Source organism: Copadichromis virginalis, linkage group LG15, assembly GCF_057382275.1.
Source record: "Copadichromis virginalis isolate Kocher_CV1m ecotype Utaka linkage group LG15, C_Virginalis_male_GT1.1, whole genome shotgun sequence".
NCBI classification, from domain to species: domain Eukaryota; kingdom Metazoa; phylum Chordata; class Actinopteri; order Cichliformes; family Cichlidae; genus Copadichromis; species Copadichromis virginalis.
The window spans coordinates 23756690-23779433 of NC_140632.1; the positions used below are offsets into that span (position 1 = coordinate 23756690).

Below are 22744 nucleotides of genomic sequence, written 5' to 3' on the forward strand. Positions count from 1 at the left end.
AAGATTTCCACTGAAAATCTGCATCTTTCTTTCTTTTCATATGATTCCAGTCTATCAGTAACTGTTACTGCCAACAGGTGTTCTTGGAATACTGAAGTAGTTATGATATTAAATATTGGTTGTTCCATTAAATTCATTGAATCCTCCTCCCCACTCCTCCCCATTTTCAATGATATTAGTGACAATTTATGTAATTTGTCACAAATATCAGTGAAAATCGCATTAGCAATGCAGTCAAAATAATTCTGCACTTTTCGGTCTAAATGCAAATCCATCCCCTTGAATTTGTCCAAGAGTAGATCCAACAAACGTTTTTGGTGAGAATGAGGGCACTTTAAAAGTTTACCAAGCTTTGAAAGCACAGCCTGAATTAATGTCTCTAACCATCTTTCAAAGTCTAAGGTTTTTTCAGGTGGCTCACAGTCTACAGAAGATCTGTGATGCTGTATCTTTTTATATGACTCCGTTTGACTTACGTTTGTTAACGGTGGGATGCTGGCTTCATGTTCAACACAGGATTTCTGCTGCTGGGGATCTGGAATTGGATTGTTTTCTGGTTTTGCAGCACTGTGTTGGTCAGCATTTTGACAGCTTTCTTCTGTGTTAGCTGTTTCTTGGCTGTTAGCATCTATATTCTGTGCTGTATCAAACTCCTGCTCAGCAGAATCGTCCAAAAATTTCACACGTGACAAAACCGTTTTGCCAGTAGTGGTGTGGACAGAACAGTTTTCATGTACAGGGGAGTTCTGGGAAGACCTCAGTGGTGATACTGCTACTGACTGTGCACACAGGTCCATTACGTCCTCTACAAAACCTACAAGCCGCTTAGCGGTGAAGCAATCCGGATAGCCTGAGATAAGCTCTCCCCACTGCTTGATCGAAAAACTACTGAACAAGTTATTCAAGAGGGATACCAAAGCATGTACTGTAGAATTATCCCCATTGGTCTGAACTGTTTCATCATTTGTCATTGTGTTACAGTTCGAGCTTGCCATTTCACTTTTTTGTTTTTTATGTCTAAAATGTTGTTTTGTGTTAAACTCCGTGTTTGAACGTTTAAAGCGCTGCTGTCCCGCTGTGTGAATGCGTTTCAACTGAACAGCCAGGTCTATATATAAGGTCGGTTTAAGGTTTCTTTGTAACGTCAGGTGACGTTACAAAGAAACGTCACCAGTCAAAGGACTGGCCCGCCCCGTCATAACGAAAGGGGCGGGACAAATCTGTTGCTTAGCAACTGAAAAAAAGGCACACCGCGCTGAATGCTACATCCGGCCTGCGACGGTACACCGCCTCCGCACCACCGTTTAAACATGAAGTGTGGATGTTAGAAGATCCCAAATATGGTGAGCTACTGGGAAATTACTCACGTTTTTGTTCTTGAGAGTGAGCGATAATAAGCGACATTTTATTGAGAAATTACAGTAGTCTGTCTACAAAAACTACAAAAATGACCTAAATAAGACAGAAGTACACATTCATTTTTATCGTTTTGTCAACAACAGGGCGCATGAGGTTTGTTCAGTATTTGTTGTGTCTACAAGGCTCAGGCGCCCCCATGAAGTGTCTTATTTGTATAGTTGAAAGCATTATAAAGGAACGCAAAACTAAATTACATATAATTATAATTCTTGGCACTTTCTGGTGTGTGTGAGTTAGTGTTTCTCTTTTATGATTTGTGGGTCCAGCATCAAATTCAGAATCCTTCCCATCACACATGAGGTCTTGAATAATCATCTTATTTTAAAGACCTCGTAGTTTGATAGTTTGCTCTCAGACTGTGGGCTTCCTTGTGGTTTTTAGGATATTTAGAAGTAGAAGGGGATCATCCTTCTGTGGAACCAGCTCCCAGTTTGAATGCAGGAGACGGACACTATCTCTACTTTTAAGATTAAGTTTCAAAGTTACCTTTTTGCCAACGCATATAGCTAGGGCTGAATCAGGTGACCATGAATCCTCCCTTAGTTACCCTGGGACTACCCTGCTGGGGGATTCCCACCATGTGTTTATACACCTCTCTGCATTCAATAATTAGTTCTTGTTCATCTCTGGCTCTCGTCCACAGTGTGTCTTTTGTCCCCTTTTTCGTCTCCTCATCCCCAAAGGGTCGCAGCGGGCTGCCCCTCCCTGACCGTGGTTCTGCCAGAGGGTGCTTCCTGTTAAAAGTGAGTTGTTCCTTCCCACTGTATTGAGGTTTTTTCTTTTTAATTGTAGACTTTCTACCTTACAATCTATACCACCTCGAGGAGACTGTTGTTGTGATTCAGCTCTGCATAAATACAATTAAATCGAATTAAGTGGGTTCAGCTGTTTTGTGAAATAAATGTGAGTGACATGGTAAGTAATAGCCTGCATGTAACTCATGGTAAGAAGAGCAATATCGCCCCCTCCTGGTTCAACCTTTTTTTCTTTGCAGTAATCTTTCCAATAATAATACATATGCACTAACCTCATGCTTGCTGTTAACAATAGCCTAAAGACACAAAATCAAGTTTAGTTTTTTCCTTAAGTTTATGTTTTTTTTTTTATATGGTTGGCATTTATTTTGTTTCTTTTTAATAATTATATTGATTCTATTGATTGTTTGCCAAGCACTGAGGTCTCTGCTTAGACTGTGCTACTGGGATCACTGATTTAAAAATGAGGCAAAAGCACCAAAGTTGTGCTCAAAAATAGTACAGTGAGCTACAACCTGTTGCTGTAGTAATTCTAACACACTTATTGTTTTTAAATACATACATGTTTAGTTCTTTTAAACCTAATTATTTATTTTTTTTTTGCAAAAGTGTCACCTAAACACCCAAATATACGTAATTCAAAACTTACTTTAATTATTACCCATTTGGCTGGTAACATGGACCCAGTCTGATGGATAGTTACTGAACAGATAGTCTTTTCTTTAAAGGCTGCATTCAGAGCAAATCATTGTAAAAACAAGACAAGTCAATAAAAAACAAGTAATAACTATAATACTAAACTACAATAGAGAGAAAATCCAGTAAATATAATTATATTATGTAAAAAATATACAAATATTTACCTCTAATTTAAAAAGACATTACAAGGGTACTAGTTTCATTTTAATCTAAACATAATCTAAATTGACACTAAATCAGTTTAAATATTACAGCTGAAGGTGATTTTAATAAATGTACTGCTGCTTGACTTTGTTTTACTACTGCAGTATAATTTATCATGTACAAAAGCTCCAAATGTTGTTTCTCTGACTTAATGTTCTGATGACGTTTGTGTTACTTTGCAGGAAATAGTCAGGACCCAGATGAACCTGTGCTGGAATTCAGTGTGGGTGAGTAATATGAGCATTTATGAAGGCTGTCCATGACCTGTAATTAAATTTAGCGTCATTAGTGCCACTCATTGCAAGTGACAGTGCACATGCTTTCAGCATGGAGTCTGCTCTTATGGTAGCAAAATAAATTCAGAAAATCTCCATCAAAAAGCAGCTCAGCAGCAGAAATATATATGGTCAGCTGGTTGTGAGTTAATGAGCATGTGAAATCAGTGTGAACATTTTGAAACAACAACTCTCCAACCTCGTAATTGTAAGACTGCCTGTGCAGCCACAGGAGCCTTCAGAGAGTCTTCCTGCTTGTCTCTTGGGTTGATTTGCTCGTGTTTTCTCACCCAGTCAATGACTGTAAAAGGGCTGGACTAATTGGAGGCAGGTGTAATTGATTGCACTGATATGCTAGTCTACTTATAGCCCACATTACAAACACTGCTGTGTTATTTTGTCTCTCAGTGCAGGTATGTAATGTGACAAAACCTCTAATGATCTGATATGTTTGGGATGGATGGGCTGTGAATTATATAGTGAATTGTCTTATTTTGTCGCTCTGTGCAGGCTTTCTACTTACAGGGTGGTGGGTCTCAGAGGACAATTGCTACCCCTGTTGAAGTGAACAACGTGTGGAGTGCAACTGGCTTTGTGGCATAGCTGGCTCTGGCCTTGGACTGTGTGTTTTTACTTTGTACCTAAATGGGACACTGGACTTTTAACTACTATTCATTGTGTTTATAAATAAAATTTTAGAATTTTATTGACTGTCATCTTTTTGCCCACGGTTGGTCAGACCTAGAATCTCTTTGTGTGTGTGTGTGTGTGTGTGTGTGTGTGTGTAACATCAACAGGGTTTTGCATAAAAGAGTGTGAGCAGGTCAAAAGGTCAATTCATTTATTGTAGTTTTATGGCAGCACCCTCTAGTGGCCTTGAAGCAAACAGTCTCCTAACTAAGCCATGGCATCTCTGGTCTCTCCTACTTTTGTGTGCTCTGCTGGAGGAGCAGCATTGGATCTAGTGATACTGAGTAAGCTGATTAGGACAGGCCTGGAGAAATGTGGTTTGCATGAAGTATCAGGAAAAAAACAACCTTGTATTGTAAAATAATAATACACGAATAATAAATACTTTTCATGACATTCAGATTTCTGGACTCACGAGTTCATAGAACATTAATGTTACGAAACATTGAGAAGTCTTAAAACTACATTGTATACTTATTATTTATTTACTTTAATCAGATTTGACTGGTATTTTTAAACATTAAGTTTTTGTTCCTTCAACTATTGTATTTAAGCTTATGACTCACTCACAGTATGTTTATATAACTGCCTAAAAAACGGTGAGGATGTGGCCGCAGTGGCTGAGAAGCAAGAACTTTGCTTTTTCTTCTTTTTTTTCTTTTTTTTTTTTTAATTGGGAAGCATAAATGAACATACCAGAAAACCCTGCACGAAGGAGCCATATTTGTTTTTTGTGTGTGCATAAGATGACGCTTTAGTATTATTACACATATGATAAGGATGTTAGCATGCAACACACAAACTCAAGTGGTGTTGCCAAGATAGTTGCTGACTGGCAAGAAACTTCTAGAAGAAATCTGGTGACAGTCCAAAGCACAAATGAACATGTTTAATACTCGTGCAAGACCCTGTGGGAAGGTGCCAGATTGCTGTATTTTGTGTGAATCAGGAAAAGTGCACGGTGATGACTAAAGCTTATAAAACATCTCTCTCCTTATGTGTGCATATATGAGAAAGAAAATTCTGCCAAAGCAACTTTAGCTTCTTGCAAGCATCAGTACACAAAGGATGCTAACACAAAGCTAGCCAAGAACCAAGAGTGATTTTAAAGTTGAACGTATGCCGACCCCAGCAGCCAAAGGGAGCTCCGGGGAGAGCTTCTTGGGGTCCAGTGATGTGTCCTGAAGAGACGACATGAGCTCTCCCTCCTGTAGGCCCACCCCAGCAGTAGGTGCTGTCTGTCTCATTCCGAGTTAACTGCTACTCCTCTACATCTAAACGAGCCAGTTGAGGAGGTTCGGGCATCTGACAAGGGTGCCTCTTGAACGCCTCCTGGGTGAGATGTTCCAGGCATGTCCCACCAGGACAGACAGGACACATCCAGGACATGTTGGGGAGATCACAGCACTCAGCAGAGAATGCCTCAGTGTCCCCCAAATAATGGAGGAGCTGGCTCGGGAGAGTAAGGTCTGGGTCTTCTCTGCTTATGCTACTGCCACCGAAACTGGACACCAGATAAGCTCAGAAAAATGAACAACCTGTTTAAATAAAGGTTAATTTAAAAAAAATGTTTGTCATTAGCTAGTCTGTGTACATGTACTACTTCTCCAGTGTTGAAAATGTTAAACTCACAACCTGCACATTTTCTGGTTGCATCATCAAATAAATACCCCCAAAAGTAGTCTGAGTACTTTTACACTGGTTTTATGCTGCGATATTTTCAAAGTCTTTCACTGAACACATTCAGTCACACATTGTTCATCATTTATTGGAAGTTTATTGTTTAATGTCCTGTCTAAATAACTTCAGTCACCATTTGTATTCATTAATGAATAACTGACTTCCAATATTAAAAGAAATAGAAACTGTTGTGCTGTTGTTCACGTAGAAGGGCCTGCTGCTGGATGTCCAGACTTTGTGCGTCAGCAGGAGGGTCAGGGTACAGGGTTCGAACCTCCTCATGAGATGTCGTATCTGCTGGATAAAAGCAAGCTACATCACATCTGGGATTGTCCTAGAGCTGCCCTACAGTAACAATCAACTGACTAATATATGAAATACTTGCAGTAGCACAATAATAAACACAAAGCAAAAAAGTGTTTAGTGAAGATAAAAAACCCCATCAAAGTTTTAGTTTGGATAAAGGGAGACAGAGCACCAATCTAAACAAGTCTAAACCATCTGGCACCTCCACACTTGTAAGAACAGCATGACCAAAGTGATTGTAGGAGGAAACAACCTTGACTTCCTTTACATAGCTTAGTACTGAGAATAAAAGAAAAGCATGATTAGAATTATTTGTGCTTCTTCTTCTTTCGGCTGCTCCCTTTAGAGGTCGCTACAGTGGATCATCCGCCTCCATCTCTCTATTTCTAGCATCCTCCTCAGTCACACCAACCCCCTGCATGTCCACCTTCACTACATCCACAAATCCTTTCTGTGGTTGTCTGAAAACATCATCCACGGAGACTCTTGCCTGATCTCATCTGTCAGCCTCTCCATCACCAGTGCAAACAAGAAGGGGCTCAGAGCCTCTCTCTGATGTAATCTCAACCCATCACATACTTCTCTGCCCCTCAGGACTTTCTTATGCAGCACCACAGTTACTCTCTTCGCACCTTATCATAGCCTTCACTCCTACCCTCTCTATGCCTCCCGTCTCCATCCTCTTCAGAGTTGCCTCACTTCCTTCTCTAATTCAATTTTCGTCCAAAGTACTCCTTCTCCCTTCTCAACACACTTTCTTCACATTAGCACATTTCCATCTCTATACTTGGTTACTCTCTTCCAGCACAATTTATGTGCCTTGCCATTCATTAAAAATCATTTTCTCCTTAGTGTCCAGCCTCACATACAACTCACTACTCAGCTGTAACTTTATTAATCCCTCGGGAGGGGTCCTCTGGGGTTTTCACAAAGCTGAATAAACGTCAAACAGAAAACTGATTAAACAAAGTGTGAGACGGTGGAGAATTGACGCCAGCGCCCGGTTATATTTTAGACAGCAAGGAGCAGACGCAGTTTCACTCCACCGAGGGAGCTCGTGACGTACTACGCGGCTTTCTTTAGACCGCGAAGGCGGGTCCTCAGGTGGAAGCAGCCTCTGAATTTGGACACCCCCGCTGTTTCCGGCCAGCCAATAATAACGGTGACATTTAACGTATTTTGTCGAATAAATAAACACTGTAAAATATATTTGCCCCCCCCCAACAGCCCTTTGAATGTTGGCAAGTATGAACCGTCTGCTCGGTGTTTCCTAAAACGTTAAAGCACGTTTGGCTTCACACTGACAAACAGACCCAGCTTCGGCACAAACCTAAACTAATATGACACCGGAGCGGAAAGGCTGATTATGTTTCCAAGATGGTTTGTGTTTTTTAAAAGGAAGGAAACCTTCCTCAAAGCGGGCAGAGCAGTGGAGCCGCCGAGGGAAAAGCACACGATACAAAAACTGTAGAATTAAAAATATAATTTATTATGTTTAAATAGTTAAAAATATAAAATGAATTAAAACAACCTTGGCCAAGGGAAGACACAATAAAAATCAATAACACACAACATTAGAAGTCCAGTGGAATCCACCACGGCCTAAAAGTCACAGAAAACTAAGAGGTCCAGCGTAGTATTAAAAGAGGGAAACCCAGCGGAGTCCTCGCCTTCCTCCCCGCATTCCACGTCCTGGTGCACTGAAGAAAGGGAGGGAGCGGCAGTCACTATTCCTTTGGCAGTTTACTTTATAAAAAGGATAAGTCAAAGACTTACCCGGGTGGGCAGAGCTCTCAACTCCGCCCGCCGCTTCCTCAAACTGCAATCGGCACCGCGGTCTCACTACTTCTGTTCTCCCGCAGTGCACGAGCTGGCTCTTGTCGTTATTGCCACCAGACTGCCGCTACGCGTCCCTAGTCGCTGGTCATCTGCCTTTTTTTCCTCTGATCGTTTCCCCTTTCCAGTCGCTGGTAATCTCTCTTCCCAGTCGCTGGTCGTCTGCTCCATCTGATCATCTCTACTCTCTGATCGTCTCTCGCTCTCCCCTCTGATCGTCTGTGTCTTTCCTCTGTCTGTCTCGCATTCTCCGTGTTACATTTTTGTTGAACACCGGCTCCAAACCTCTTATGTGTCCTTGAGCACTCTGTAAATTACCTTTTCTTTTCTCTCAGGTGTGTCCAATTAGTAAAAACGGGGGGAAAGGCGGAGTCTCTCCAGGACAATTTGCCGGCAACTAAAAACATGCAAACTAAATAAAACACTGCACAAAATACATGCAATATAAAAAATAAATATATACACTTCACATAAAAATACAGCACAGCAAAACAACGTCCGTCTTCCCTGGATGACACTAACTAACCGACCAAAGAGCCGCGTTAAGTGGCGATATCACTAACGTCACGTAACTTAGCCGAAGGTTAGCTAAATTTGACTTTGTAAGACTTTTTCATTACGCTAACATTTGTGATATGACTGCACTATGCTGCTGTTGTTGACTCCACTTAATTCTACAATTCTTTCATTATGCTAACATGTGTCCTGGTGTATATATGAAGTGGGATAAAAACCCAGAACTAACTTTTAAGAGTTTATTTCTTCTCCGCTTCGACCGTCGTCCATTTCCCCAAAACGTCCTCCAACCTATGATTCCAATGAATCCTGGTGGGTCAGGAACTGCTTTTAAGCATCTTGTAATCGTCGTTCCAACACAGCGTGTTTGTTTTGATTCGTAGACCCCGAAAATGGTGCCGGGCTCCCACAATGCATTGCGGCGTGCCGTCAACTCCAAAGCGTCATTCAAATCTGTGAGCGCGCAAGGAACGCCGCCTCTCCGCGTGCGTTTCTTGTGACGTCACTGGCAGATCAAAGGCGTTCGCGCTGGTCTGTCAGTAACGTCACAGACAACCGAGCCTATAAATAACGGCTCTCAGACAGAAAAATCAGAACTCGATGCTCATGTGTTTGCAAAACGTTCAGCAGTCGGCGCTCTGTAATACAAGAAAATTCTCACACGCTCAAACGGAGAAAATCTAATTTGTGACACAACAATGGAAACCATCAACGAAAATTCAATCGTGGTCACACCAGACCAGATTATCCCGCCAATCAACAGGTGCTTTGAAAGGCTCTCTGAAGTTCAGTGGAGCATTATAGAAAATGGAAAATGCGACTCCAGCGTCCATGCCGTGCTCGCTGATATGATTTCTGAAATCATTCAGATCGCCTCTGCCAGCATCCTGAGGATTGCCCTTTCTGTTATTCAGGAACCCATGATAAGGGAAGAGTTTATGGATGAGGGGAAAATAAGGGTGTCCCTCGGAGACTCGATCTCAGCTGCCATCGCCGGCGCTCTTAATGTCTCAAAACAGCAAGATAAGAGCGCTGACAAGCTGACGCTGATGGTTGAGGAAGAGATCTCAGAAAAGGTCAGCTCAACCATTGCACTGATTGAAAAAAGCCCCGATTTCCCAGTAGACCCTGCCGTTTATGTTAGCGGCAAATTTAGTAGTATTAAGAAACTACACCGCATGGTTTGTTGCGCTGCCTCATGCCTGAAAAGGTATGCAGCATGTAAGCTGCGCTGCCAGTGTGGGACAAATGGGTCTCATTCCAGTACAGAACGTACTGGTTCAAAAATATCAGTGAAATCAGCAATCGCAGAGATTTCTGTTATTCTGTCAACAAGGAGCTCAGATGGAGAGATGACAGGAAAAGATAAAGATGAGCTCCCAGAAGAATCACAAAGCCATATAAAACCCACTGCAGAAACACAAAGTATCCAGGCTCCAACCCCAGTAGAAATGGTTGCAGTTGACATCGTAGGTGAGATACTTGCTAACATGGATTCAAGCAGTGAAGAGCTCTGTGAGAAATGTAACTTACCCAAACCTGCCTTTAATGCAGGCTTAATTATCCACAAGGTGAGACACTTCTTCTCCAAATGTGTGCCATCCACCTCACACGCCAGGCTCAAAGCACGCAAACACAACTTTTCCATGTTTGCAAAAAAACAATTTGAAAAAATGAAAACAGAGCTGAAAAAAAGAATAAAGGCAAACAGGAAACATTTTGTTTGTCTACAAAACATTTACAATCACCCCAAGAAGGAAACTGCGCCCTCCAATGAAAGTATAGTTTTCATTCTCCCAGGGTCAGTACCTGAAACGGCTGCTCCCCAGAGTACAGAGGCTCATCGCTCCCCTTCTCCACATACGGCAAGCCTGGGAACCGCAATTAAACGTTCTTCTTCAGTCGACTTTAACGTCATTAGATCAGACGTTAATCAGTTATTTGACAAATTAACAAAGAAAGAAGAACTCTTCCTCATCGATAAGACCTTGGGGGACTTTAAAAATAGTGGGCATATCAGGAATTTTACGGAGGACTTAGTGGCAAACCTGTTTGATCTACTTACGGTGGATCGAGGCTATCAAATCCCCATACCTCTAATGGGTAGGTCCCTCTCAGACACGGTCATCTCCAGGACTCCGAAATCAGTACAGGGCTCAAAGCGTCGCATTTCTGCTGAAGTCCTCTATGTCCTCATAGATGACACAGTAGAAAGGTTTTTGCAGAAGCTTTTACTCTTCTGCAATGAAGAGAAAGATCAAATGATTCAAATGGACAAGATTTCTGGGGCCCTGGAAGACATCCACAACTTTATTAAAAGAGCACAGACCACAACACAGGAAAAAAGCCCTGATTCAGATGGCAGAGGAAAAGAATCTGGTGCATCACTTCCAACACCAAAACCTGGGAGCATTTCTCCAGATAAATGCTCTGTGGCATCTGACAAGTCACCTCAAATGCCACAACCTGGGAGCATTTCTCCAGATAAATGCTCTGTGGCATCTGACAAGTCACCTCCAACGCCACAACCTGGGAGCATTTCTCCAGATAAATGCTCTGTGGCATCTGACAAGTCACCTCAAATGCCACAACCTGGGAGCATTTCTCCAGATAAATCATCTGGAGCCTTGAGCCTGAAACACTCTCTCAAAGATTCCTCCAAAATATCAGAGATGGATTCTGTGTCAGGTTCATCTTCTGATGTTGAGAAAATTTCCAATGACCTTGCGTTGCTCCTTATCATGAGAGTCATCTATAAATCTAAACCTGAGACCCAAAAGTTTTCTGCTCGGATCGCAACTACTACAAAAGAAATAGACACGGTCATCAACCGTCTGAGCAATCTAATGCAGCCTGAACTCAGCAGCACAGCGTCTGCCACAAGTCTGACAAATGACAAGACAAAGTTCATCAAGAAAATAGCCAAACGCCTCATCAAGGAGTTTGGCTCCCCAGACAATGTCTTAAAGGCTTTGATGGCAAATGATTCATCTTTTGATGAGGCTCTGATTAGACATCTAAAAATCACTCTCGGAGTCATCCCGGGTCCCCCAAAGACGTCCAAAATATCCAGGTTTTTTTCTGCGGTGGGAAAAACATTGCTAAAACCCTTCAGGTGGTTCACTAAAGCCAGAGATCATTAAAATGACCATTTTGGCTTTTCCCACTGCCCTGCTTCTTTTAAAATCTTGAAGCAGACTTTTAGCACCAAATCCTTTTTTTAAAAACATCACCATAAAATTTTGGGATCAGCCCTCAAATCCAAATTTTAGAACTGTAGTTCACGCCATCTCGTCTCCTTTTGATTTCCATCCCCCCAACCGGTCGCAGCGGATGGCCGTCCCTTCTGAGCCCGGTTCCGTTGGAAGTTTCTTCCTGTTAAAGGGAGTTTTTCTTCCCCACAGTCGCCTCGCGCTTGCTCAGAGGGGGATCATTTGATTGTTGGGGTTCTCTGTAGTACAGTAGGGCTTCGACCTTACAGTACAAACAGGGAGGAGACTTTGGCTTGATTTTTAAAATATCTAATTCGGCATGAAATAAAAAAAATCCAAATTAAAAATGCATTCCAAGTTTGTTTGTGTTTTTCTTCTGTTGTCAAATATGTAGAAAGTGTTACACGTGTGATTTTAGTCATTTTGCATCAGTTTGTAGCCGACGTGTCTGTTTGTGATCATCCTGCATCTGTTTTTGTCTGATTCGTGTCTTAGTTTGGTCAATTTACATCACTTTTGTGGCCCAATTTAGTTGTTTTGCATGTATTTGTGGCAAAATGTGTGGACGCTGTTTGACGTTGCTATGTTTTGTCTTAATGCTTCACTTTGGTTGTTTATGTATGTGCTCATTTTGATTCTAGATGTAGACCTGACATCTGAAAATTAGCACCTAGTCCACTTCGAACATTTTTTTTAGTCCAAATAAAAAAATTTGGACTAATAAAAGTCCAAATTAAAAAATGTTAATACATTTTTTTTTATTTCGCCAACCTTGTAGAGCAGTGGTTCCCAAACCTTTTTTGCTAGGCCCCCCTTTGTTTTACAAGAAAAATGTTCGCTAAAAAATATTATTAGCCAAAGCTTTCACTGGAAGTCAGTTACTGGTGTCAGGCCAGCTCCCACTTCTTCTTTTGTGTTACTTCTGCATATAAGTATACACAAAGAGACATTGAGACCTGAATCACAAATAAAAGCCACCTTCAAGATTAACAAACACTGTTTAAAGAGCTCCGTATAAACTTCTGTGTGCAACAAGGCCTCTGTAGCATCCAGACCACACTGATCTAGGTCTTCTTGGTAGAAGAAGGTGTTTCCTTTTTCCAGATGTTTAAATGCCAGCCTCCCCAGATTCAGAAGAAATTTCCTTTCAGCCATCTCACTTGTTTCATGTCCCCCCACATGTTTGTTCCCCTTCTTCATCTGAACCAACAAGAAGTGTGAGTACATGTCAGTCAGGGTCTTGGGCAGCTCTCCTCTCTGCTCTGTAGTCAACATGTGCTCCAGAACTGTAGCAGTGATCCAGCAGAAGACTGGGATTCTACACATGATGTGGAGGCTCCTGGATGTCTTCATGTGGGAGATGATTCTGGACAGCTCTTCATCACTGAATCTCCTCCTGAAGTACTCCTCCTTCTGGGCATCAGTGAAGCCTCGTACTTCTGTTACCCTGTCAACACGTCTAGGAGGGATCTGATTGGCTGCTGCAGGTCGGGGAGTTATCCAGACGAGAGCCGAGGGAAGCAGATTCCCCTGGATGAGGTTTGTCAGCAGCTGGCTGACTGATGACTTCTCTGTGACATCAGACAGCAGCTTCCCGTTGGTGAAATCCAATGATCCAAGTCTGCTTTCATCCAGGCCGTCAAAGATGAACAAAAGTTTACAGACAGCGAGCTTCTCTGCTGTGACCTTCTGTAATGTTGGATGGAAAACATGGAGCAGCTCCAGAAGACTGTACTGCTCGTCTCTGATCAGCGACGCTGTTGGTCAGAACCACTCTGATGGGTCTCTGTTGGTCAGGTAAGGCTTTAAAGGTGTCGTGACACCTGACTGTAATGTCATCAAGAGCCTCCATCTTGGAAGCTGTCTCCAGCTGCATCACCTCATGTTGGTTATGAACGTCTTCATTCTGTCCCTCTGTGATGTAGAGCTCAGTGTAGATCCTGTTCGGGAGGGTTCCACTTCCTGTATTATCAGTTTCTTCAGTCACACTTTCAAACCTCCTCCTCAGACTGATCTTATATTCTTCTAAAACCTCTTCCAGACTCGCATCTGCTGATTGACAACAAGAAACCAAAAAGAATGAAATGTCTTTAGTAGGAGGTAGGAGGCCCCAGGGCAAACTGAGGGCTCGGTGGAGAGATTACATTTCACAGTTGGCTTGGAAATAATTCAGTTTTCCCCCAGATGAGCTGGAAGCAGTGGCTGGCAAAAGGCAAAAGTTTCTCTCCTTAGATTGACCAAACCCATGACCTTGAACCTGGATATATAGGACAGGGAGGATAAATAAAAGGATGTTACATTAAACCAGTGGTTCCCAAACCTTTTTTTTTTTTTTTGCTAGGCCCCTGTTTGTTTTACAAGAAAATCTTCGCAGCCCCCCGGCACAAACACATCCTCAAACCACACACAGCCATTTCAAACTCCACTGCAGTTTCTTTTACACCTCAAACCTTTAAAAAACCAAAAGCAAACAAATAAAAGTAAACTACAATAAATTACAGGTTGGAACAAAATAAACTAATACCATCTTTATTTTAAGTGTAGTTGTTTCATTCCCCCTTTGTAAGAATAATTTTTCAAAACATGCCTCTATGTGCAAAGTGGGTTTAAAAACATAAAACGTGATTTGGACAGGGGAAATGGGTTTTGGTTTAGACACAAATACATATGATTTTAAAAAAATCGTCTTGTGATCGCACATACTTCTTTTTGTGCCTCTAAAACATCCTTGTTTGTCTTTCCAGAACAGACATATGATGTCATAACTGTCGGAGCACCGGCCTCTCACTGCCAGGGTTTCTAAAAATGGCGTTCTGAGGAAGCTCATCCAGAAGTTTGAGGAAGCAAAGAAACAGTAAGTTGAGAGTAAAGTCGGGCGTCACATTAGGGCTGGGCGATATGGCCTAAAATCCATATCGCGGTATAATTTGAAGCACGTGCGGTAAAGATATATATCGCGAAATATTCTTTTCTTCTGTATAACATATTTTCCACACTATATGACACACTTAATTAATTTTCTCAAAAATCGAAAGTGTGCCTATGAATTCTGGTTGTGCTTATCTGACCTCGAACCGATTTTGGCGTGCAGAAATCTGTTAAAAAATGTTTTAGTACAACTTTGGTAAGCTGCACTGCTTGATGGATTGTCAGAGCATTACGGCTGCCGTAGTGAGGAGCTTCACGGAGTAATCTGGGTCCAAAACTCCGTGGGCTTCAGCTCCCAAAGTCAAACGAACACTGAGAGTTAAAAACGGTCTAAATTCTTTCATCTTTAATAAAAATATCAACCTTTCTGCTTTACCAGGTGTAACAATTAAGTTTAACATCCATGCATCAATGAAAACAGAATTTATTAAATTTAACGGAGTTACAAGTTAACAGGAAGTTAGCTTGCTAGTTTCCACCTAAACATTTCATACCATGTTCTGACTGAGAGATTTTTTAAACTAATTAAAACGTACAGCTCTGCTACCACTTCCAACATAAATGAAGACAGAAAACTAAACAGCAGTGGCGTTTGCAGGGTTACTGAAGTTGGACTACCTGGTATATAATGTTGTGCTACGTGATTGCTAGCGACACAGCTTTGTTAGCATAACATTAGCACAGTGAAGCTGGAGGATGAACGCCAGCTTCACTTTTTTCCACTTGATAAAAGTTAACCATACCTCAAACACATGTACCCCTACCTTAAACAAAAGCGCTGCTTTGCACCCCAGTACCAATTATGCAACACACCTACTCCCTCATGCAACACACATGGTCCTGCATGCTACACTCTATTTCATACATAAGACACTTCGCTCACAAAATGAAATCTCAGGGTGCCATTCGGAAAACACATGTATCCAAAATACAAAACACATCGGGTAATTGCAACCACTCAAATACACACCTGAAGGCACCTACTTGCAAAACCGAACACCAATTAGCCAACTACAAAAAGCCCTCAGCGTAGCCATTCCAAGAACTTTGCAAGCATGGATGGAGGGAGAGCAAGAGGATATTTACCCCGGTGCCTAGCGGGAGAGGACATTGCTTGCGATGTTGATGAGGTCCTGTGGCCAGACCCCAACAGACGGCGGGATCCATGAGCCCACTTATGCACAATTGTCATGGTTTTTTGTGTTTACAGTATAGTGTTTTTTCTATTGCAGTACTATTGTGTTGTTGTTTTATTTGCTGTACCTGTATTCATGGTACTGCAATGTACAGTATTGAGTAGGTCTATTTGCGTTTATGGTTGTTTGGAAATGTGTCTCCTGTAAATGTGCCTTCTGAATAAACAATGGGAATCAAGGACTGCAGTGTTTTATGTACAGCAGACTAGTGTGTTCCCCCTGATCTGTGAGTGTTTGCATATGTTGCAGGTATGTGTCATTTTGTCAACAGAGTTACATTTTGACAAAGGAATGTTAGGTTTTGACAGCAGAGTTTAGGTTTTGGGAGTAGAGTTCCAATTTGGCACAGATGTGAATGGTATATTTCCCAGTGTTGTGTCATGTGTACTTGTGTGTACAGTTTTGGCACAGCGAGCGGGGTTTTGCAAAATGTGTTCAAGCAGTGGGCAAAAACTGTAATATAAGTAAAATCACATCAAACATTTACTTAAATATTTCAAGTGTGAAAGTAGAATATTGTTTCTCATGTTTACATCAGATGAGAAACATGAAAAACTTTTGTGCTTTTACTTTTTCATTTATTCAGGTGACACAAAAACAACAAAGAATCCAGCCAGAAAAACTGAAATAAGCACAAAATCAGAAACAACCCCAACAATGAAGAGTCCTTCAAAAGCAGGACTGAAGATTAAGCTGGTTGCATAAATATCTGTTTATTTTAAATTTATTTGAGCTTTTGAAATGATATGCAAATGAAAACTCACTTTAACTTTGTATATAAATACTTTTAAATACAAATCATATCACAGAAATTTGCACATTTATTAATAAAATGCTGTTACATTTTTAAAAGAAAGGAATTTACACAGAACAGAAAACTGCAACCAAATAATTTTAATAATCACATTTTTTGTGTTTGACAGATTTTTTGTTTCTTTGAGGTTCATTGTTGTCTCTGTGGGATTAGCAGCGCTTTTAATAACTGCTGCAACAGTCAATATAAGGACAAGACATAAAGGTACATTTAAGATTGAATGATTTTGAATTTTAAAACAAAACTGAAATTGACTTTCTTCTCTCATTTTAGGGAACAAAACTCAGATGGATGAAACCACAGTAAGTACAAATCTCAATAATCCTAAGGTTGTTATTCTGATCTTGTTATTTGATATTGTCATTGACCCATAACTGTGGATGATGATGTAGAAGTGTCTTTGGATAATGGGATTAAATAAACATGAACCAGCTGTCCCTCTCTGAGGGAGTGTTAACAAAAACAAAACTGCCTTCACAGAGACAGTTTTCATCCAGATATAACTGGACTGTGTCTGTTTTCCAGGGACTGAGTTTAAACCCTGCAGAGACTCAGTCTGCTCCTCAAACCAGCTGGGACTCGGTGTGATCACACACTTCACCCAGAGTTTAGACTACTTGTCAAAGTGTGCTCTGTAAATACAAATGTGTGTGACTCACTGTGAGAGCAGACGAGAGATAAGAAAGTTGGACAATGCAAAAATGTGTTTTAGTGCAACTGCAATTTTGTATTTACAGCTCACTTGTTTCAAAATTCCATTTTTTGAATAAATTGTTTGGATGATTGATGTTTGTTTTTTTTAAATAGCCTCATATTTAAATTTGTTTATTGATCTGAAACTTTCACATGTGAAAAACATACAAAAAAAGGAAATAAGGAAGAAGCCAAAGACTTTTTCACTCCACTGTAAATCAAGTAGTTGTAATCTTGAAGGAAGATTTCATGAATGCTGTTTCAGGGTGAAGAGAGTGTCCGTCATTATCACGAGTTTGAAGCTGGAAATCAAATGGATTATGTTGAAAGTTGTCAGTTTGTCGGCCCCGAAGGAAAAGACTATTTGTGGAGTAAGATGGATAAAGATGGAAATGTGCTAAACAGTGAAAAGAGTGTGTTGGGAAGATGGAACGAGTACTCTGAGGACCTGATGAATGTAAAAAATGAGAGAAAGAGGAGGATGAATGGTCAGTTAAAAGTGTCCAATGTTGGGGAAGTCCTGACGTGAAGGGAGCTTAGGAGCAGTTACAGCAAAGGCAGCATTAATCTGTTTATCAAACATTAGATTAGAGTAAAAAAAAAACACTCCTAGGTTCCTTGCAAAGGTTTTTATTATTATTATTATGAATTCCTAAAGGGCCAAAGTCACAGCGGTCACAGGGACCAAACACAATCACCTCTGTTTTCTGTTCATTTAGGTTAAGGAAGTTAAAAGCCATCCATGCCATCCTCAACATCCTCCAAACAATCTAGCAAACCCTTCGGACGACTCACAGATTCACGTTTCAGTGGCAGGTAAATCTGTGAGTTGTCTGCATAGCAATGGAATGAGATCCCATGTTTTTCAAAAAATTGAACCCATGGGGAGCATATAAATAGAAAAGAGAACTGGACCAAGATTGGACTCCTTGAGGACCCCACAAGAAAGTGAGGCTTCTGAGGACGATGTTTCCCCCAATCTAACAGAAAAACTTTGGTTGGACAGGTAAGATTTAAACCACTCCAAAGCAGTCCCTTTGATTCTGACACAGTGCTCAAGCCGAGCGATAAGAATCCCATCAAATGCAGCACTGAGGTCTAACAGTATTAAAATGGCAAAATCTCCCAAGTCAGAAAAGTTAAAAGGTCATTAAAAACTTTTACAAGAGCAGTTTCAGTGTTGTGGTAAAACCAGACTGAAATACTTCACTAATGCCATTTTTATCTAGAAAGGTCTGGAGCTGAAGAAGGACAACTTTCTTTAGGAATGTCTGGACTGACAACCAAACATATCAAGCTTCTGTGTTTGAGCCAGAGACTGCACTTGTGGGTGAACAATACAAACATTTTATATTTCTTATATCAGTAATGTAACTTGCAACAAAACGTTCTGGGAAGCTTAAACTTAGTTTCAGAATAATTAAATCTGAGACTTTGTTTTATTGAAAAGGTTAATAAAGTTTGAAATTGTATCAAAAATAAAACAAATTATTAAATAACACCGGCTACAATATTGGTAACATATGTGTGTTGTTCAACAGAACTTTTTCCCAGGCTTTTGTTTATATGCTCAGTCGAAAACCACTTTAACATAATTTTCAGCATAATTACTATTTTTTGTGACTATTCAGTACTTGAGTATAATTTATTGAATTATTTAGTAATAAATATGAAGTAAAAAGTTTTGATCACAAATGGGATTTTTCCAAAACTAAGCTTGCTTAATAGTTCTGAACTGTTACTGTAAAGTTTATAATAAAGTCATAATAACCTGATATTTAGAATCTCCATATATCATTTCCTTTATGCTTATATGTTGTCAAACAATGGCAGTAAGAAACATAGTGTTAAAATAGCTCTATATAGCATTATCTAATCTTGAGAAGAGGTCAAAGGTCAGTTATGGGGTCTTGCTATATGCTATGAGACAAACATAGCACAGTTGTAAGTATCATAGTTTCTAGGCTCTAAGGCTTTGTCAGTTTAATAGTGAGCTTTACAAGATTGATTTTCGTGCTAAAAGCTGGCACAGAACTAAGTTCGCTTATGACCACTAGAGCTGGAAACAACCTCAAGCAATCCTAAGGCTAATCAGCACGGCTAGCATTGTTAAATGTTGTCATTGCTAACATATAGCTGTTTAACAGCATAGTGAGTAGCGAGAACGCTAAGTTATTGTTAGCTTTTAAAAGAAAAATGTTGGCAACCGTAACCATGGCCTGCGGAGGGTATATAAATGCTGCACAAGGTTCCATTCGTCCCTTTACACTTGCTATTGGACTTGTTTTGACCTGCTCCAACCTCAGCCTGTGGAAAGTTAAGTTTTCGGAAAATATTTACTGAAAGCGGATTTGACTTGCTCGCCACAACAAGTACTTCATCTTTGGATTGTTTGTACTTGTTTTTCATACAGCAAAGCCTGAAGATGGCTCGTCGTGGACTCGACAGCCCCCTGGACTTCGCTGCAGGTACTTTTAACATTTCTTCAGTTATTTTAAGAGCTACTAAATGACTGTAATAATTTAATAAGTTCCAGTGTGAATATCAAGTTTTAATGTTATCAAAATATGCTTATTCCAAGATTTTTCCCCGTAAATTGTTTGTATGCTTTAAATTTTCCGGGAGAGGTGTAGAAATTATTAACGACTGGTGTATGAATTTGAAAAAAAAGGTGTTACTTTGATTTGAAGGCTTCAAATTTGACACTTTTTTAATGATTTGGTTAAAAATAGCTTAACGGACTAAAATTTGTAAAATGCCCCAAAATCAGTCTCTGTGGTAACAGCATCTTCAGCATGTCATGACGTCAGAACACACAGGTGTAAACACACCAGATCCCGGTCCCTTCCTAACATCCTGTTCTTCTTGGATCAAAGGCTTTATTGAAATAAACTATAACTTTTCCCCTGCTACAAAACATGATAATAAAAAATAACAAAAATAAATGAATATAAAAAAGAATATGAAAACAGTAATCATAGTACAGTAGTAATAATGGTATCCTTATGTTATGCCACTACTATATCTTATTATATAGCAGTTAATGATGTGAACTTAGTTGACTTAGCTGTTTTTTGCTTGCATGAACAAGTAGAAGTGTCATTCAGTCTGACATAAATGTAGCCTAAAATGCTTTTCTCTCATCGTCTGCTCAAACTAACAGATGTAGCTCTGTTCCTTTAGCACTTGATGTTTATTACATTCTTAATGTTATTTTAAACTTGTTTCCTCACAGGTCGTCTCGACTACGTGGTTGAGCGTCCTGCAGAAGAAGGCCTTCCAGAGGTCATCAGGATCCTGGATGACTCTGATACCGAGCGTGTCAGTGAAGGTGAGTATGGTGAGTATATCCCTCCCCCATCCTCACCCTCTTCTCCTGAAGCACAGGATCCTGATGACAGTGAAGAGGAAGGTGAGTACCCTCCCTACATACCTGAGGACGTCGAAGAGGTGAGTGAAGACACTGACAATTCCTCTGACTGGAACAACTCAGAAGAGTGGGCCGATTGGCCTAGTGACGACTCGGGGTATGACACCATGGATGAGAGAGCTGATTCCCCTCTCATCCAGGAGCTCCCTCCAGAGCCGTTTTGGCACGATTGGCAACATCCTATTGCTCCAGGTGCTGCCCCGTTCGCCATGCCGCCTTTCGGCCAGGCCAACGCCCCACTCTTCCCGGTTGGTGATCCTTTAGCTTCTCCTGCTTCCTCTGCTCCTCCCTCAGCTGCTTCCTCTCCTGCTCCCTTAGCTGCTTCCTCCCCTGCTCCCTCAGCTCCTTCCTCTCCTGCTCCTTCTTCCGCTACTCTCTCAGCTTCTCCTTCAACCTCAGCTCTCACCTCCTCAGCAAAGAGAAGCGGAGACGACACCTGCACTGATGAGGTAAGTGCAAAGAGGTGCAAGGTAAGTGATGACACGTTTTATGGCCCTTCAACATCCTCGGGTTCTGTTGGTGTCAGACGCTTCTGGGAAAGGCCTTTTAACCTTTCACTTGATGACAGCGACTCTGACTAGATTATGTTAGAACTTGTTTTTAAGCTTTAAATGTTTAAGTTGGCCTTTGCAGTGTTTGTAAATGACTAACATTTTTTTCTCAAGCTCTAGCTCACCATGCAGGACAAAGGTAAGTCCGTACTTAATGTCAACACAAATAAGTAGAAAAGGTTTAAAATGATGTCGTGAACTGACTGTAGTCTCTTGTTTTTACATAAGGTATAGCCTGTGGCTCAGGGATCAGAGGTAAGGTAAAAACACATAACAGAAGAAAAGTAAAGTGAACAACTCTGTGATCTGTGAATTCATGCTTTTCTCTTTGTCTTTTTGTCTTCAGGTGCTTTACACTTGTCCTCTCCCAGCATTCAGCACTTCAGACACTCAACGCCCAGGACGGAGCTAACACAGAGAGACAGCCTTACCCCAACCCGATGAGAAGGATGGATGACCAAATGACAAACTGGAGAGTGGTGCTGTGTTCCAGCTATGTAAGTTATCACCTCACATTGGCTACAAACTGTCTTGAAGACTAAATCCTTCCAATAGCTGGTGTAAATCATTGTCCTACAGTACTGTAGGTTTAAGTTTAGTTATAGTTATTGTGTGTATATGTTGAGTTTAAAATTGCATTTTAACAACATGCTGCAGCTACCAACAATGGAAATGCTGTTTTGTGTTAAAATGACGTCTTTCTCGTGTTATTGCTTTGCAGGGCAGCTGAGAGTGGACAGAGCTGCACAGAGGACCAAAGATCCACTCTCAGCACTTCATACCTGACTGGCCACAGCACCACCCCTCTTCACCCAGGGTGAGGAGGGCCCTGACCCCACCTGCACAGAGGGAGTTGTGAACATGCACTTCTGTGTCGGTGGGTTTAGGAGCCTCCTCACACTCACACGGATGAAGACTGTCACTGGAAGATGTCTCCATTGCATCAGCAGGACGTAAGCATTTGTATAATATTACAGTTTGTGATGTTTTATACATGTTTTTATTGCTTCACTTCAAACTAGGAGATATAAAATAAACCAGTTTTCATAATATTTTCTGTGTATTTAGTTGTTTTCTTAATAAGTTATTTGGAACATCATTGCAACCTGTCAGCTTTTTATTGGGGATTTATAAAGTTGCTGGTGGCTCAAGTGTGTACAGTGGGGTGTTGTTTTTGTCACATGGTAAAAGTGACCTCATAGGGAGCAAAAAGAACAACTGAACAATTTGGGGATTCACAGACTTTGGTAATCATTAAAAGATGAAGAAAAATAGTTTTATGTGATCAGTTTTAAGTAGTGAGCAGCAATTTAATCAAATGCTGGGATGAAATGGGACAAAAGGGTCATGTGACAGCCACATTAGTTCCCTTCCCTCGTTTAACAATGTGTAAGCAGACTGCTTTAACCTGCAATTTACTGCATGTTATTAGGCTGCATGGTACAACCACAGTCTGCTAACCACCTGTGGTGAGCGAAGGTTTTGAGGCATTGTTCGAACTACTGATGAAGCTTTATCAATGCTTGTTAAGTTTCCCAAC

General features: G+C 40.8%; 3 protein-coding genes and 1 long non-coding RNA gene across 6 annotated transcripts; 3 read left to right on the forward strand and 1 right to left on the reverse strand.

The window, feature by feature from the left end:
• Positions 1 to 1171: 1171 nt before the first annotated feature.
• Positions 1172 to 4058, forward strand: LOC146692492 (uncharacterized). 2 transcript variants are annotated; one of them, XR_014915212.1, is made up of 4 exons: positions 1172 to 1343; positions 2063 to 2162; positions 3260 to 3304; positions 3863 to 4058. It is a non-coding gene; the product is annotated as an uncharacterized LOC146692492 (long non-coding RNA). The 2 variants fall into 2 exon arrangements; XR_014915211.1 differs by having other exon boundaries at positions 3260 to 4058.
• Positions 4059 to 7496: 3438 nt separating this feature from the next.
• Positions 7497 to 13355, reverse strand: LOC146692493 (protein NLRC3-like). The gene is made up of 2 exons (XM_085432598.1): positions 10973 to 13355; positions 7497 to 10783 (listed from the first exon to the last, which is right to left on the reverse strand). The coding sequence occupies exon 1, from the start codon at positions 12943 to 12945 to the stop codon at positions 12457 to 12459; it is 489 nt and encodes a 162-aa protein (XP_085288724.1). The 5' UTR covers positions 12946 to 13355; the 3' UTR covers positions 7497 to 10783; positions 10973 to 12456.
• LOC146692494 (uncharacterized) lies at positions 9073 to 11943 on the forward strand. The gene has a single exon (XM_085432595.1). The coding sequence runs from the start codon at positions 9079 to 9081 to the stop codon at positions 11521 to 11523; it is 2445 nt and encodes an 814-aa protein (XP_085288721.1). The 5' UTR covers positions 9073 to 9078; the 3' UTR covers positions 11524 to 11943.
• A 4676-nt stretch (positions 13356 to 18031) lies between the features above and the next one.
• LOC146692495 (uncharacterized) lies at positions 18032 to 22256 on the forward strand. 2 transcript variants are annotated; one of them, XM_085432601.1, is made up of 5 exons: positions 18032 to 19691; positions 20459 to 21343; positions 21433 to 21459; positions 21551 to 21701; positions 21926 to 22256. In XM_085432601.1, the coding sequence occupies exons 1-2, from the start codon at positions 19649 to 19651 to the stop codon at positions 21232 to 21234; spliced, it is 819 nt and encodes a 272-aa protein (XP_085288727.1). In that variant the 5' UTR covers positions 18032 to 19648; the 3' UTR covers positions 21235 to 21343; positions 21433 to 21459; positions 21551 to 21701; positions 21926 to 22256. The 2 variants fall into 2 exon arrangements, with proteins under 2 accessions (XP_085288727.1, XP_085288725.1); XM_085432599.1 differs by having other exon boundaries at positions 20459 to 21459.
• The last annotated feature ends 488 nt before the right edge of the window (positions 22257 to 22744 follow it).